The sequence below is a fragment of the Euprymna scolopes genome, chromosome 40 (assembly GCF_053919585.1).
Source record: "Euprymna scolopes isolate OS-2025 chromosome 40, ASM5391958v1, whole genome shotgun sequence".
NCBI lineage: Eukaryota > Metazoa > Mollusca > Cephalopoda > Sepiida > Sepiolidae > Euprymna > Euprymna scolopes.
Genome location: NC_136521.1, coordinates 22,212,636 through 22,231,560, shown reverse-complemented (window position 1 = coordinate 22,231,560; position 18,925 = coordinate 22,212,636). Strand labels below are relative to the sequence as shown.

The 18,925-nt window shown below is 27.4% G+C and overlaps 1 protein-coding gene across 4 annotated transcripts in view; it reads right to left on the bottom strand.

Moving 5' to 3' along the window:
- Positions 1 to 18,925, bottom strand: part of LOC145265423 (coiled-coil domain-containing protein 57-like) — a 146,831-nt gene that overhangs the window by 50,041 nt on the left and 77,865 nt on the right. For 3 of the 4 annotated variants that reach the window (XM_080121253.1, XM_080121251.1, XM_080121252.1), the window contains 3 exons: positions 12,032 to 12,166; positions 6,077 to 6,272; positions 2,190 to 2,375 (listed from right to left, as the gene is read on the bottom strand). In XM_080121253.1, the coding sequence (XP_079977379.1) occupies positions 2,190 to 2,375; positions 6,077 to 6,272; positions 12,032 to 12,166 (517 nt within the window). The remainder of the gene's footprint in view (positions 1 to 2,189; positions 2,376 to 6,076; positions 6,273 to 12,031; positions 12,167 to 18,925) is intronic. The other variant, XM_080121254.1, reaches the window with a different exon arrangement.

Below are 18,925 nucleotides of genomic sequence, written 5' to 3'. Positions count from 1 at the left end.
ACTTTCATAAATCAGAGTCCATTTTCCATAGGCTGTTTTTGAACCCAGTCAATGATGGGTACTTTTGCTAGTATATATATATATATATATATATATATATATATATATATATATATATATATATATATATATATACTCATCTTAACATGCTGAAATAAATAAACAGTAAGATGAACAACATTTTGGAATTTAGAATATAGATTTTTTGTCATCAAAGTGTAGTATTTGTTCTTCAGATGCTGCACTTCTGTTTCTTGTTCTCTTTCGGTGGAGGGGAAATCCTTCACGACTGAGACAATTTTTATTTTTGTACCTTTTCTCCACGTTAAAAAACGACCCTGGTGTCTAACTCTGTCCCGTGGGGAGGCATAGTAAATAGGTATATATATATATATATATATATATATATATATATATATATATATATATATAGCGTTTTCCCTCCACTACCACGCTATCCTGAATACCAGTACATTCTCCCCTCCACCTCATTATTTTCTGTATCCCAATTTTATCGTCTCTCCATATATAAAGCAATACTACTATGCTATTTGAAGCTAGCATCGGATGCATGCCAGAATACATGTATGCTTTTAAATTAGTAATGCAGCTAAGATATTGTTGTAATAGTCCCTACTGGATTCTCTATTCGAATTACACAACCTAACGCCAATAAAATATTAATTAAAATTACACAACCTAATGCCAATAAAATATTAATTAAAATTACACAACCTAACGCCAATAAAATATTAATTAAAATTTAATGAATTTATAAATAATTATGTTGATCGTCATCGTTTGAATCTTTCTTGATTAAATTTTAAAATATGGTCACTTTTATTAATTTCCCATCATGTAAAACGCATGAGGCATACTGGCGCCATCTTAGAGCTTATTGATTAAACAAGTGCAGATAACTCTTGTTGTAGTTCAACCTCTTAAATATGCTGTTTCCTTTATTAATGTTTGGTTTGATTCTATCAATGGGACATCAATCTTAATATGTCATATAATGTAGATTATAAGTAATAATAGAATGATAATTCTTTTTTTTTTTCATCTTGTTTTATTAGAAATCAGCTCAACTAGTGATCTCTCTATTTCACTGTCTCTAACTGGGAGGTGATGCCGGTCTAGTGGTTAAAGACACGGTCTGGTGACCTGAGTATTTCAAGTTCAAATCCAGTTTGTTCCACAAGAATCACTTTCACTGAAGATGTTGTGCAACCTTCTTGTGGTCCCTCCTGTAAGTACCCAATGTCTTTTTAGAAACAATTCTGACTAGAAAATTATCAGGGAAACCAATGCAAACAATAAAATCGATGCATCCTTCTCTCTCTCTCTCTCTCTCTATCTATCTATCTATATTCCTATCCCTCTTTCTCTTATAAGCACTATTTTATATTTTTTCATTTGGTTCAATCGGGAATATGACATTTTAGAATTCAGGTTTGCTTTCTCTTTAACATCAACTCAAACTGTTTTATATGTGATTTCATATCAATACAAATTATTGTAAATTATTCTTTGTATACAATTGCTAAAAAAAAGTTATCATTTTTATATGTTGTTATGAGGTTGAAATTGATTTGATAACTTTCACATAAAACAAAATGTCTCCATTTATATTAACAGATATAGGCAAGGGCGTCACTCCTTTACCAAGATTACTCCACTTATTCTTGATCCTCAACTTATACCGGGTAGAACGATAAAATTGTTGCCCTAGAAAAGATGACATGATTCCATTTCCGTTTGATGAAAACCGGTTTCCTTTTTTGTTGCTGACCAGGTACTAGTCAAAAAATAAAACTAGAAGAAGACCCAATCAAAAGCTAAGAGGCAAATATCTAATTTACCTGAGTTGGATTCAAACAGGCCTTGCTTAAGCAGAGAACAATTTTTTGTGCACAAATTTCATCCACATTTTGTTGAAATCTATGGAATGTAATATTTCTTTATTGCATCGAATTTTAATCTTAAGCTGATACTTGAAGATTTAAATTAGACCCCCCCCCCCAATTCAATCCCATGCAGATGCATCATCCACACCATCTTAGATTGTGAAAGCACCATTACCCTAGACTACGATGCATCAATGTTGTTGATACTATAAGCAACTTCTTTCTAACTTTTCAAGTAAAGTCAACAATATTTGTAGAATCAGTGGTTGCGTCTGAACTTACCTAAAGTTTTATTAAGTGACTGGATGTGTGTCTGGATAAATGTATTCTCAATTTGATGGAGATTCAATTCACCAGGCTTATTGACTTCAGGCGGGGCATTTTTCTCTGCGTGGGGAATGTTCAATTTCATCAGCCGATTCTCTTTCTTTGATTCTTTTAATGCCGTTTCCAAAGAACTTATATATTCTAAGTGACAAATCCAAAAAAGAAAATTTTTAAAAAATAGATAATTTATTTTCATACGTCAAGAACATTTTTCTGCATATTTGTCTATGTCTCTTTGACTAAGAATGCAATTATAAATAAAAACCAATACCAAAATCAAAGACAGATTTTTTCAAGGTCTCTACAAGAAATCCAATGGTGGTATAAATTTTATATAAAAAGGTTTTACAATAATGCTGTGTGCTCGACATTCACACCAGACATAAAAAGCAAAGACAACATTTCATGTTATTTTATTTGTAACAAATTTATTTGCAACAAATTTATTTGTAACAAGATTAAATACAATCTTTCTAAAGAATCCAATGATCATTGTTATTTGATCATTAATTTTTTTTTAATTTCCAAATTTTATCAATTTATTGAGTATTTAGTGTAGTGTAATAATAAACATAAAACATATATATATATATATATATATATATATATATATATATATATATATATATATATATATGTGTGTGTGTGTGTGTATATATATATATATATATATATATATATATAAACAGAGACAATGAACGAGTTGAAAGTATGGAAAAAACATGGAAGCAAAGGTACTTGAAAGACAAAGGAGATGATCAGCAGCCCAGAATACCAGTCTTTGAAAGACTCTGGTATGGTATGTAGAAAGGGGTTAGGAGCAATGTGATACAGTGTTGTCACTAGTTAAGTAGCATTCTTACACTGAATTTAAAATAGGCAAGGACACACTGGAAATGATAGATTTCATTTTGCTAAGACGAAATGCTGAGTGCTGGAGGTGGATGCAAACTAAATCCGATCATCAGAACCAAAACAGCTTGAAGAAAGTTCATCTTAACATTTCAATTATTACCAGGGGTAAGGTCTATCATAGTTGCATAAGCAGTGTGATGTTGTATGATGACAGGGCAATGATAGATATGCAATGTAAAGACCAGATACAGAACATTAGATCAGACTCTCTATTTGAGAAAATGGCCATCTCAACATTTGATGTTTTAATAAGGTCAAACTTTCTTTGCTGGTTTAGGTACGTTGAAAGAAGCAAAAGCTATATCAACATTTGTGGAGACCTAACATTGGACAGCAAAAAGAAAGCTGGGCGCCCCAAAAAATGGATGGAAACCATTAGGCAAGATCATAAACAGTAACAAATGAATATTATATATATATATATATATATTATAGAGGGAATTAGACCTGGAGTCTAAAAAGCAAAGTTTATTTTAATGTATTTATATTTTAAAAGAACAGTGCTCATAGTAATGTCGATATATAATAAGCTCAATAGGTATAGTTATACTAGAGCTATATTAATATTGAGTGAGTGTAATCATTTAATAATTGTAAATTTTGAATCAGTTTGAAAAGGAAAAACAAACAAAATCAAATTCAGAAACGATATTCATTTTATTAAAATTGAGAATAAGCATTGACGATAATTGACAAATACTTATGTTTTCGAATATGATCTCCTCAAAAAAAAGAGGAGGAGGGAAGAAGTTTAAGACATCAAAATAGACTAGCATTTTTTTAGTAAGAAAGGCGGATAGTTCTGAAAATATTTAAAACATAAGAAAAAGGTTGTAAATTTTACGTTGATAAAATAGAAAAAGTAGGAGAAAATTAAAATTAGAAAAAAGAAAATTAAATACCTTATTGATTTTCATTATAAAATTTGTTTTAAAGTACGTCAGTGCATATGTGGGCATGTTGGATTTTGGCGACGAATAGTTGAAATAATTATTTTAAATTTAAAACGCTGGGTTAATGAAATGTTCAACCGTCTAATTATTGGACGCTAATTTAAAATCCAAGGGAGATAACTGTTATTTTTTGTGAAAAATAAAATAAAATCTTTTGATGATCAAAGGGAGATAACTTTAAATTGGTATTTAATATATTTGTAATTATTATAGGGATGAAATATTTATTTATTGTGGTGGTAGTCGTATTTTAGTTATAGTTATGATAATAAAAAATATAATATATAAATATATAAAAAAAATATATCCATAAAAAATAATGATAATGTTAATAATAATAATAATTGTATTAATACTAGCAAAATAAGTAAAATAGTAATAATAATAATCATATTTATAATAATATTATTATTAATAATTATAATGATACATATCCCTTTAATATTTCTTTATGGTGGTTTAAATTTGTAAAACTTCATCCATCGTCTATGTATGCATCCTGAGAATATTTCATCTTTTCAGTTTAAACATGTTGACTTATTGTCACTAAATTTTAATATAGCCAGGAATTCAAATCTACAAAGAGTGCAGAATTTGTCACTGGGTTTTAAAAGATTCTAGTATTTTCCATTTTATGTTAAAAGGGATACTCATATCTTTGAGATGCCAAATATATTTTGTTAATGTTGTTTGATTTCTTAAGGATCGTGTTTTATAGGTCAAGAAGTAGATCCAAAGTGCATCACATTTTGTTTAATAGAGTTTTAATAGTTGCTTTCAGCTTGATTAACAGTGGTATTGTTATGCAAGACGTTTAATTGTACTAAATTGTTTGATAGGTTAATGGGGGTGTTAGTGTGTTGGTGTTAGTCTGTGTCAACGGATTAATATGGTTGTTATTATTAGAATTTATATTTGGGATTTTTGTTACTGTGCAGTTGTAGATTTTACAGGTGTTTTTGTTTCTACAGTTACAGCTTGTCATAGTTTGTATATTTGTATTTTACTAATTTTTTTATTGTTGTTACTAATTATTTGTTGATTTAAGTTTGGCATTGTTGAATAAGATATTTTCATAGTGTTTTTGTTAAATATTTTACTGTATTTGTGGGGGACTTTGAAGTTATTTTCTAATATTTTGAAAAATTCTCTGGCTATGTTTGTTTTAACATTCTTAGAGTATGGAGGGTTAAACCACAAGGTATCTCTATGCCTTTTTTTATGTTTTCTGGCATGGTGTTTCGGTTTATTGGTGTTATTGGTTAATGTGTGTTGTTTAGTTTGGTTTTGTATTATGTGGATTATTTTTTGTAATTTTTTTGTTGGTTGACATGGCCATATTATAATGTTTTTGCTAGGTTTATTATAATTATTGTAGTTTTTAAGTAATTTTATTTTTATCCATTTTATGTAAATTAAATAATAATAATAAATAATACAAAACCTAAGAAACAGAAACTATCAAAAATTCCATAAACTGACACCACTCCACACCTTGGTGAAAAAAAGAAACAGAAGCAAAAAAGCAAAAAACAACATGTTATGGCAGCAATATAAGCTGACAGCACACAAATATTTGTGAAGCTGCTCAGGTTTCATTAACGAGTTTGACAAGACACACCTAAAGGTCAGAGGATACACTGGCCAAAACATTGTGAGAATAATATCCAAGTAAAAAATTCAAATGATATAAATTATCAATTAGCTTTTCTTTTCCTTTTTTGTTTATGAGATGGAAGTGTCATAATGCAGAAAAAGGAAACGGCAGATTTTAAAAGGAATTAGAAAAGAAAAGAAATTTTATTTCTATTTTATTTACATTGATTTTTTATTTTTCTTTTTTGCATTATTTTTTTTGTATCATATTTCAGAGCCCCTCCCCCATCATAAAAATAAAGAGGAATGTAACGAAAGAAAAACGTTTCCAGATAAAACTGGGTTTCTTTGTTAGTAGACAAAAAAAAAAAAAATAACCTTCTGCAACACTTGGAATCCGTTTGTCAGTGTTTTGGCTGTTGGCATTTCTTTCAAGTGAAACGGGCTGCGTTTTCTCAATTTCAGACATTTCCTGACGCATTTCTTTAATCAGTGTTCGCAGATTTGCATTTTGTTCTTCCAATGAAAGGAGTTTCTCCGTATCATCATTTATTTCCAAATTACCAAAGGAAAGCTGTAAAAATTAAAAACATATACAGACAATAAATCATATTTCATTTTTTAACTGATGTTTAAGAAATCTAAAAGTACATTTTATTTTTTACCAATAAAGGGAAATCATCATGTGCAATCCGTCCAGAATTTGCAAACCTTTCTTTAATTCACACAAGTAGCATGCTTTTATTCCATTAGCTATGACCAGCAGAAGTCTTAAGTAATTCGCAATCAGAATCCTAGTACTGTCCTCACTGAGGATTGAACCATCAACCTCAAGAAGATCTGAATTTTACTCAGTACTTTTATTTGTTAGACCACAGTTTCTTGTGTAAGATTGCATGGATTAAATAAAAAGTTTCATTCAAAATTCCATATAGACTTTCAAGTTTAGCAGAAAGATTCCTGAGTTTAACAAGATACATCTGAAAAGGGTAGGAGATTACACTGTGAGAATAACACACAATATGAAAACAGTCGTCTGATTTATTTTGTTTCAATAATTTAACCTTTATTATTTGTCTTATTTGCCATCAATTCCTTATAAGCAATAGGTTTCACAGTTTTATAAATAAAACTAAAATTTCAAATTGTCAAACAAACAAATCCAACTTGCATCCTCCCTCTGAGGCTTGCATTCACGAACATCCGTGGGCTTAGAACTAATTTAGCTGATGTTGAAGCATTTCTCCTAACAAATACCCCGGATATCTTAGCACTAAGTGAGTCTAACCTACACTCCTCCATCCCCTCTAACTACTTTAACATGCCTAGATATCTCCCACTCTGCCGTAAGGATTCTGACAGACACTTCAAAAGCATGTGAACCTGATCTCATCCCAGCTGTGCTATTAAAAAAGTGCTCAGCCGAAGTAGCTCCAGTTCTCTCCAAACTCTAAAACAAATGCCTTAATGAATCTTGCTTTCCGGGCTGGTGGAAAACTGCTTCTGTGGTACCAGTATTCAAGAATTCTGGTGAAAGAACTGACCCATTAAATTATCGCCCCATTAGCCTCCTCCCACTTTTCGCCAAAATATTTGAGACCTTAATTAACCATGCTCTAGTTCATCACCTTACAGATGCTAAACTTCTGACTGACCAACAATATGGATTTAGACAAGCCCATTCCAAAGCAGACATCCTAACTGTAATCTCTGAAAATATATATCATTCACTGGACAAAGCGGGGGAGAGCAGAGCAGTAGCTCTAGATATATCTAAGGTTTTTGACAGGGTATGGCATAAGGGTCTCCTCAGGAAAATTAGATCATACGGTATCACTGATAGAATACTTAACATAATTAAATCCTTCTTAGATAAGAGAAAAATCCAGGTTGTCCTCGACGGTCATACATCTGAACAATATGATATAAATGCGGGAGTGCCTCAAGGGTCTATCCTTGGACCTCTATTGTTCCTAATATTCATAAATGACCTACCCGACAAAATTGCCTCTGAGATGGGTATATATGCTGATGACACTACACTCTATAACAGGTATGACAGGAAAAAAAATGAACACATATCTCAAGAAATGGCAGAAACACTAGAGGATGACCTCCAATCTGTAGTGGAATTGGGACAAAAATGGATGGTCACGTTCAATGCCACCAAGACTAAACTTGTTTCCTTCAATAATTACAAGAAACCTTCTCTATCACCAATAGCAATGGCCAACGACTCTTTATCTGAGAGTACATCTTTCAAACTGCTTGGCCTAACGTTCACAGGAAACATGAGTTCGAACAATTACATTGAAAGCATTGCCAGGGCCGCTGCGAAGAAGGTAGGCTCTCTCTACCGTGCTAGAAAACTACTAACATCCGAAAGTATCCTGTACCTCTATAAGGCCACCATTCGCCCATGTATGGAGTATTGCTGTCATATTTGGGCTGATGCAACTGCTACTAGTCTCTTGCTCCTAGACAAGGTTCAAAGGAGAGTCGCCAATCTGATAGGCCCTGAACTGGCATCTAAGCTTCAGCCTCTATCCCATCGATGAAATGTTGCATCCCTCTGCCTGTTCTACAAGTATTTTAATGACGAACTGCAAACACTTGTGCCCCCACGACATAAACACCTTCGACAAACCCGATAGGCAGCTAAATCCCACCCCCACACAGTAGAGATCCCTAGATGTAAAAGATCTTTCTACTCCAGTAGTTTCTTCCCCAGAACCTCTAGACTTTGGAATTCCATTGCAGGTCCCTACTTCCCCAACTGTACTGACGTGCAGAAGTTTGAGTGTAACGTGAACCGACATCTTGCTGCCCAAATCCCTACATAGTACCACAGTAGTTTTTGCCCCTGATAGTAGCCCCCTACACCAAAGTGGCAATGTGCCTTGTTTAGGGTGAAAATGTAATAAAAAAAAAAATTGTCCGTTTCAAATGACAAAACTGAAAATGCTACTACAGTTTGTGACCCATGCTAAAACTGACTTATGTTGGCTTTTTCTGATTGTTTTTGTAAACAGTCAGAAGATACGAAATTAAAACAAAGCAAAACTATCAAATAGAAAAAAACACTCATTGTATGTAAAATTTTATGGAAAAATATTCATTTCTGGACAAAATAATATAATGAAACAACTGTTACATTTTTTTTTTTTTTTTTTTTTACAAGAAATTTTTTTTTTACTTGCATTGTTTTTAAACTGAACTTACTAGGTTGGGGTTAGGGTTAGGTTGATAAATAAAAAGACAATTTTTTACATATTTTTAGAGTTTAAGTTTAGGAGTGAAAATGAAAAACATTTTTTTACATTGTGTTACATTTCAACACTTTAATGAATTTTAAAATTTACTCATTTTGCTATTGAAAATTGTCCTCTGCAGCAATCTAATTGGTTAACCACATCAGCATCTTCTATTGTTCATGTAAAGTGCATGAAGATGCCGATGAAAAGTTGGTTTTAGCATGGCTCACAAACTCTAAAAAAAATGATTACTCTACACTTCACAGTCAAAAGTATGTTTACCCGTCATTTGATATATTGCTTCCATAATTAATTTGTATGGAACAACAATCTATGGAAAATTTTTGGAGCCATAATAAGGTTAGAATGTACAAGGGATGTTCCAAAAGTAGTGGATCCTATTTTTTTATTCTATCTGAATGGATTAGAGGGGGTTGCAAATTGCATTGTTATCATGCTATTAACTGATATATTTGTGACCTGAAAGTTTCATCTCTGTTGCAGATATTGATGGTACAAGAGTATAAAAAAGCAACCCTGTCATGGATGTCTATCAGAAGCAGATATGTAGCTTTGAATTCCTACATGCGAAAAAAAATTTGAATGACCAACATTCATCAGCATCGGTTAAATTGAAAAAAAATTTGAATGACCAACATTCATCAGCATCGGTTAAATTGAAAAAAAAATTTGAATAACCAACATTCATCAGCATCAGTTAAATTGAAAAAAAAATTTTGATGACCAACATTCATCAGCATCGGTTAAATTTAAAAAAAAAATTGTAATGACCAACATTCATCAGCATCGGTTAAATTGAAAAAAAAATTTGAATAACCAACATTCATCAGTTAAATGTTTACAAAGCTGATGCAGTTGATGTCAGCAGATTTAAGAGAAGAGTTTGTCGAGTTTAGAGTGGCAACAGAAATGTGAGAGGCAAATTGCGTTCTGGACTTTTACGCATGAAACATCAAAAGAGGTTGGCAAAAGTGCATTGAGAATAGCGAGGACTATGTAGAAAAACAAATTCTGGAGAACAAAAGAGTCGCTTGCTTTAAATAAGGTTTAAGTTTTTAGTTAAAAAATAGGAGACTTTAAACTCTCGGAACAGCCCTTATAAGTTCAAACTTCAGAAGGAACTCCTATTCATGCAACTCTGTAATAAACACTGACAAATTTCTACCATTAATGCTTTCTCCCAGTTTGATTTTAAAGTCAGGTTGGTTTCTGCACCAACTATAAAAATCTGTCATTTTTTTTTTTAAAGTAGTTGTTAAATTACAAAACATTTAATGAATAAATTTTTGTTTTATTCTGTAACATAAGTTAATATTAATATTAATTAACCAAACTAATATTGCTAGTTATCATCTGACATTAATCATCATGGTGGAATTCAATTGTTTAATTTTCTTGATTTTCAGTGCGTTGATTTAAACCATTTTCAAAATGCAATGTGTCACTAATGAGTTTAATTTTTATTTTCATGCCAAAAATATTCTTGAATATAAATAGTTTTTAACAAATTGAAATGTTTTAGAATTTCTGAGGATTATTTATATTTATTCAGACAACTATTTTCACCACCACCATCACCACCATCAACATTTTTTTAACAATGTTTTAATCAATGTAATCTTTAACCTTTTTCCAATACATTTTTTCAAACATGAGAATCTTTATGGCAAACTTTTCATAAATCTATGAAATTTCTAAGCAAACTTTTATTTCATGTGCACAATTCTTGTATAAATTTCGAAAAATTAAATCTAATCTTATCCAGATGTGCAACAATTGAAGGTGTTGATTAACAATCAGTTTTGAGCGGCAGTCTTATGAAGAGTGAAAGTTGAATCATTACTAAAGACAACAATAACTAAAAATAACATTTTACCTGATAATGCCTGACAGAATAAGAACATTGAATTAGAAATTTTATATAAGTTCTTCGGTTTAAAAAGCTGCATCTGAAGAAGGTCAGATATTAAATCATCCGAAACATTGTGAAAATAACAACCAAGATGAGAATAGTAATCCAAATAATTCAAAATAATTTAAAACGACAAGAAAACTGTAGAGTTGATCGGTCTGATGCAATTTTCACCAAAGACTGGAGATAACCATTTTATAGTTGCATCTGTATTTATCTGACTTTGCTTGATATGAAGAAGAAGAAGAAGAAGAAGAGTCACTAGAGATTGATATAGAATACTACTTTCTTAACAATTGAATCAACTTTATTTAACAATTTTGTGAAACAGAGCAGGAATCAAGAGGAACTAGTAAAACAAGAATGTGAGACAGTAAAACAAGTTTGTTCGGCCAATGTATATAAATATATGAATATAATTGTGTCAAGGTCTGTTGCTTTCTGACATGAATTTGCACCTCACCTCCTGTCAAGTCCTGGCAAGAGATGAGGAAGGCAATACAGTATCTTGTCAGATCTGCATCTCAGTTAGAACTAAAGCATATTTGTGTGCCAAGTGTCTGAGCGGAAATTAGAAAATGAAAGCGTTTGAATTTTTACGTAAGTTTATACACATCTGCTTTAACTAATCAAACTAATCACTGTGCAGGATATTGCATATAAATACAAAAGAAAATCATATAACTGCTACAAACCCATTGAATTTATGGATGAAAATATTTAACACTGAAAATATTTAATGATGAAAATATTTAATGATGAAAATGTTTAATGATGAAAATGTTTAATGCTGAAAATATTTAATGATGAAAATATTTAATGATGAAAATATTTAACGATGAAAATATTTAACGATGGAAATGTTTAATGATGAAAATGTTTAATGGTGAAAATATTTAACAATGGAAATGTTTAATAATGGAAATGTTTGAACATATGAAAATATTTAATCCTAGAAATATTTAACGATGAAAATATTTAATGATAAAATATTTAATGCTCAAAATGTTTAACGTTGAAAATGTTATTTCAAAATAAAGTGTGATTTACTGATTCTATGGAAATACAAAAAAAGAAAGAAAATATTTTGATAATTAAAAAGACAGAAAGTTCGAAGAATTTCTTGAAATGATCCAAATTTCTTACCTTATCTTCTTCCGGAATCTCAATATTATAGAATGAGAGAATTTCATATGCTCGGTTCTTTTCAAGTTTTGCTGTTTGAAGGAGCTGACATCGATGTTGCAACTGACGTTTCTGTTCATTCACAGTTGCCAACGCCTAAATGGAAAACAAAACCACTAAAATGAATTCCCCATGGAGGCTAGACTATAGAAGTACTGAAATAAAAGACAACAATAAAACAAAACAAAGTAAACAATGTGAAAAAAAGGATTGTATCAGCTTCCATTTTGTTTGTAGACTAAAGAAAATTATCTGGAACAGAGAAGATTTTTTGGATTGCTATATATGCTTTTGAGTCTTGGATATTAAAGTCACAGGATGATTGTAGGATGATCTTCTGAAATGTTTGAGAAACATAGTCAGTAAAATATGCTTGGATTGTTGTAGAATAACCCAAATTAAAAAACAAAAATCTTTTAGCTTTTGAAATGATATCATCAAAAAAAATAAAAAAGAAAAAGAATGAACCAAGCCAAGTTAGCGGAAGAGGTCTTGAAAGCAATATGTACTGTACATTCAAAGCGCTGACTTGATCACATTTGCAGCAATGTAGAGCTACTTTTGCTAAATATGGAAAGATTGGCGAAACACTGAACAAAATATAGAATTGTATATCCAAAAAGTGTGTGTAGATCCTTTAATGATTAAGTCAAGTAAGACAAAAGTTGAAAACTGACAAAAGTAATCCAAATTAATTTTTTTATTATTAATAACTAATTATCCCAACCCGGAAAACTTTTTACTTTTACTAATAATTTACATGAGCAAAATACGGGTTTTTTTTCCACGAAACAAATATTCTTTATGTTATAAATAAATATAAAAAATATTTTGTATTCTCTTAAAAAAATTTTTTTTTTCATCTGATTCCATTAAAAAATAAAAAAAATTGACAACAATTTAAAAATAAATTAATTTTGCATCCTCAGACAGGAGTTGAACTCAGAACTTCATCTTAACTTCATCAATTTACCCAGCATGCTAGTTTTATTAAGATAGAGATCTATGAGTTAGCATGCTCTTGTTCTATTAACCATGACCAGGTAGAAGTTTTCAGTAATTTACAATTGTATTCATTGTATCACCTACACTGAAATTGGAAGATTGAACCTTCAACCTCCAAAAGTGTGTCACAACTAATGTACTTTATCCGTTATGCCATGCTAAGTTTCAATTGTCAGAAATCTCTTATTAGAAAGGGGGAGAGAGAGAGAGAGAGCATAACAGCTGTGAAATTCAAATTAGATGTCTTCAAGATTACCTATATGATATTAGTATTCAATAAAAAAAAAAATCATTGATTGGATTAAATATGAAATTTGATGAAATAAATTTGAAGTAAAAATTGTTTTTAAAAAAGACAAATTAATAAACACTTTTTGTTATTTAAGTTGAATAAAAACTGGTTCTTTTTATAAATTTTTTGCCAATGTTTTTTCTTTGACAAGAAAATTAAAAATTAAATTTTTAATGAGTCATTAAGAATTTAGCACTATTTTTTAATTTTGTAATTTTTCACTGACTGTCTATGTGCACATGATGCAGTTTTAGGTTGAAAATAATCTTTTTTGCATGCAATTATTTATTGAATAATACTTTTTCTTATTACTTATTATTATTACTTATTATTTCTTATTATTTATTCTTATTGCTTATTCTTATTCCTTATTCTTATTCCTTATTCTTATTACTTATTGCTTATTGTTTATTCTTATTACCTATTCTTATTACTTATTCTTATTACTTATTCTTATTGCTTATTCTTATTGCTTATTCTTATTACTTATTCTTATTACTTATTCTTATTACTTATACTTATTGCTTATTCTTATTACTTATTCTTATTGCTTATACTTATTGCTTATTCTTATTGCTTATTCTTATTACATATTCTTATTGCTTATTCTTATTACTTATTCTTATTGCTTATTCTTATTGCTTATTCTTATTACTTATTCTTATTACTTATACTTATTGCTTATTCTTATTGCTTATTCTTATTCTTATTACATATTCTTATTGCTTATTCTTATTGCTTATTCTTATTGCTTATTCTTATTACTTATTCTTATTACTTATTCTTATTACTTATTCCTATTGCTTATTCTTATTGCTTATTCTTATTACATATACTTATTACTTATTCTTATTGCTTATTCTTATTACATATTCTTATTGCTTATTCTTATTACTTATTCTTATTACTTATTCTTATTGCTTATACTTATTGCTTATTCTTATTGCTTATTCTTATTACATATTCTTATTACTTATTCTTATTACTTATTCTTATTACTTATTCTTATTGCTTATTCTTATTGCTTATTCTTATTACTTATTCTTATTACTTATGCTTATTCTTATTACTTATTCTTATTGCTTATTCTTATTACATATTCTTATTACTTATTCTTATTACTTATTCTTATTACTTATTCTTATTGCTTATTCTTATTGCTTATTCTTATTGCTTATTCTTATTACTTATGCTTATTCTTATTGCTTATTCTTATTACTTATTCTTATTGCTTATTCTTATTACTTATTCTTATTACTTATTCTTATCACTTATTCTTATTACTTATTACTTATTCTTATTACTTATTCTTATTGCTTATTCTTATTACTTATTCTTATTACTTATTCTTATTGCTTATACTTATTGCTTATTCGTATTGCTTATTCTTATTCTTATTACATATTCTTATTGCTTATTCTTATTACTTATTCTTATTACTTATTCTTATTGCTTATACTTATTGCTTATTCTTATTGCTTATTCTTATTCTTATTACATATTCTTATTACTTATTCTTATTACTTATTCTTATTGCTTATTCTTATTACTTATTCTTATTGCTTATTCTTATTACTTATTCTTATTACTTATTGCTTATTCTAATTGCTTATTCTTATTACTTATTCTTATTACATATTCTTATTGCTTAATCTTATTGCTTATTCCTATTACTTATTCTTATTCCTTATTCTTATTGGTTATTGTTTATTCTTATTACTTATTGCTTATTCTTATTACTTATTCTTATTACTTATTCTTATTACTTATTCTTATTGCTTATTCTTATTACTTATTGCTTATTCTTATTACTTATTGTTTATTCTTATTACTTATTCTTATTACTTATTCTTATTACTTATTCTTATTATTCCTATTGCTTATTCTTATTGCTTATTCTTATTACTTATTGCTTATTCTTATTACTTATTCTTATTGCTTATTCTTATTGCTAATTCTTACTACTTATTGCTTATTCTTATTACTTATTGCTTATTCTTATTACTTATTGCTTATTCTTATTGCTTATTCTTATTACTTATTGCTTATTCTTATTACTTATTCTTATTACTTATTCTTATTGCTTATTCTTATTACTTATTCTTATTACTTATTGCTTATTCTTATTACTTATTCTTATTACTTATTCTTATTGCTTATTGTTATTACTTATTGCTTATTCTTATTGCTTATTCTTATTACTTATTGCTTATTCTTATTACTTATTGCTTATTCTTATTGCTTATTCTTATTGCTTATTCTTATTGCTTATTCTTATTACTTATTCTTATTACTTATTCTTATTACTTATTCTTATTACTTATTCTTATTGCTTATTGCTTATTCTTATTACTTATTCTTATTGCTTATTCTTATTGCTTATTCTTATTGCTTATTCTTATTACTTATTGCTTATTCTTATTACTTATTCTTATTACTTATTCTTATTACTTATTCTTATTGCTTATTCTTATTGCTTATTCTTATTACTTATTCTTATTGCTTATTCTTATTACTTATTGCTTATTCTTATTACTTATTCTTATTGCTTATTCTTATTACTTATTGTTATTCTTATTGCTTATTCTTATTACTTATTGCTTCTTCTTATTCTTATTACTAATTCTTATTCTTATTACTTATTCTTATTGCTTATTCTTATTGCTTATTCTTATTGCTTATTCTTATTACTTATTCTTATTTTACATATTCTTATTGCTTATTCTTATTACATATTCTTATTGCTTATTCTTATTACTTATTCTTATTACTTATTCTTATTGCTTATTCTTATTACTTATTCTTATTGCTTATTCTTATTACTTATTCTTATTGCTTATTCTTATTACTTATTCTTATTACTTATTCTTATGACTTATTCTTATTACTTATTCTTATTACTTATTACCCATTCTTATTGCTTATTCTTATTACTTTCTTATTACTTATTGCTTATTATTATTACTTATTTTTATTTCTTATTCTTATTACTTATTCTTATTACTTATTCTCATTACTTATTCTTATTACTTATTCTTATTACTTATTGCTTATTCTTATTACTTATTCTTATTGCTTATTCTTATTACTTATTCTTATTACTTATTGCTTATTACTTATTCTCATTACTTATTCTTATTACTTATTCTTATTACTTATTGCTTATTCTTATTACTTATTCTTATTACTTATTCTTATTACTTATTCTTATTACTTATTCTTATTGCTTATTCTTATTACTTATTCTTATTACTTATTGCTTATTCTTATTACTTATTCTTATTGCTTATTCTTATTACTTATTCTTATTGCTTATTGCTTATTCTTATTACTTATTCTTATTGTTTTTTCTTATTACTTATTCTTATTACTTATTACTTATTCTTATTACTTATTACTTATTCTTATTACTTATTCTTATTGCTTATTCTTATTACTTATTGCTTATTCTTATTACTTATTCTTATTACTTATTCTCATTACTTATTCTTATTACTTATTCTTATTACTTATTGCTTATTGCTTATTCTTATTGCTTATTCTTATTGCTTATTCTTATTACTTATTCTTATTACTTATTCTTATTACATATTCTTATTACTTATTCTTATTACTTATTCTTATTACTTATTCTTATTGCTTATTCTTATTGCTTATTCTTATTACTTATTCTTATTACTTATGCTTATTCTTATTGCTTATTCTTATTACTTATTCTTATTGCTTATTCTTATTACTTATTCTTATTACTTATTCCTTATTCTTATCACTTATTCTTATTACTTATTACTTATTCTTATTACTTATTCTTATTGCTTATTCTTATTACTTATTCTTATTGCTTATACTTATTGCTTATTCTTATTGCTTATTCTTATTACATATTCTTATTGCTTATTCTTATTACTTATTCTTATTACTTATTCTTATTGCTTATACTTATTGCTTATTCTTATTGCTTATTCTTATTCTTATTACATATTCTTATTACTTATTCTTATTACTTATTCTTATTGCTTATTCTTATTACTTATTCTTATTGCTTATTCTTATTACTTATTCTTATTACTTATTGCTTATTCTAATTGCTTATTCTTATTACTTATTCTTATTACATATTCTTATTGCTTAATCTTATTGCTTATTCCTATTACTTATTCTTATTCCTTATTCTTATTGGTTATTGTTTATTCTTATTACTTATTGCTTATTCTTATTACTTATTCTTATTACTTATTCTTATTACTTATTCTTATTGCTTATTCTTATTACTTATTGCTTATTCTTATTACTTATTGTTTATTCTTATTACTTATTCTTATTACTTATTCTTATTACTTATTCTTATTATTCTTATTGCTTATTCTTATTGCTTATTCTTATTACTTATTCTTATTACTTATTGCTTATTCTTATTACTTATTCTTATTGCTTATTCTTATTGCTAATTCTTACTACTTATTGCTTATTCTTATTACTTATTGCTTATTCTTATTACTTATTGCTTATTCTTATTGCTTATTCTTATTACTTATTCTTATTACTTATTCTTATTGCTTATTCTTATTACTTATTACTTATTCTTATTACTTATTGCTTATTCTTATTACTTATTCTTATTACTTATTCTTATTGCTTATTGTTATTACTTATTGCTTATTCTTATTGCTTATTCTTATTACTTATTGCTTATTCTTATTTCTTATTGCTTATTCTTATTGCTTATTCTTATTGCTTATTCTTATTGCTTATTCTTATTGCTTATTGCTTATTCTTATTACTTATTCTTATTACTTATTCTTATTGCTTATTCTTATTACTTATTCTTATTACTTATTCTTATTGCTTATTGCTTATTCTTATTACTTATTCTTATTGCTTATTCTTATTGCTTATTCTTATTGCTTATTCTTATTACTTATTGCTTATTCTTATTACTTATTCTTATTACTTATTCTTATTACTTATTCTTATTGCTTATTCTTATTACTTATTCTTATTGCTTATTCTTATTGCTTATTCTTATTACTTATTCTTATTGCTTATTCTTATTACTTATTGCTTATTCTTATTACTTATTCTTATTGCTTATTCTTATTACTTATTGTTATTCTTATTGCTTATTCTTATTACTTATTGCTTCTTCTTATTCTTATTACTAATTCTTATTCTTATTACTTATTCTTATTGCTTATTCTTATTGCTTATTCTTATTGCTTATTCTTATTACTTATTCTTATTTTACATATTCTTATTGCTTATTCTTATTACATATTCTTATTGCTTATTCTTATTACTTATTCTTATTACTTATTCTTATTGCTTATTCTTATTACTTATTCTTATTGCTTATTCTTATTACTTATTCTTATTACTTATTCTTATGACTTATTCTTATTACTTATTCTTATTACTTATTACCCATTCTTATTGCTTATTCTTATTACTTTCTTATTACTTATTGCTTATTATTATTACTTATTTTTATTTCTTATTCTTATTACTTATTCTTATTACTTATTCTCATTACTTATTCTTATTACTTATTCTTATTACTT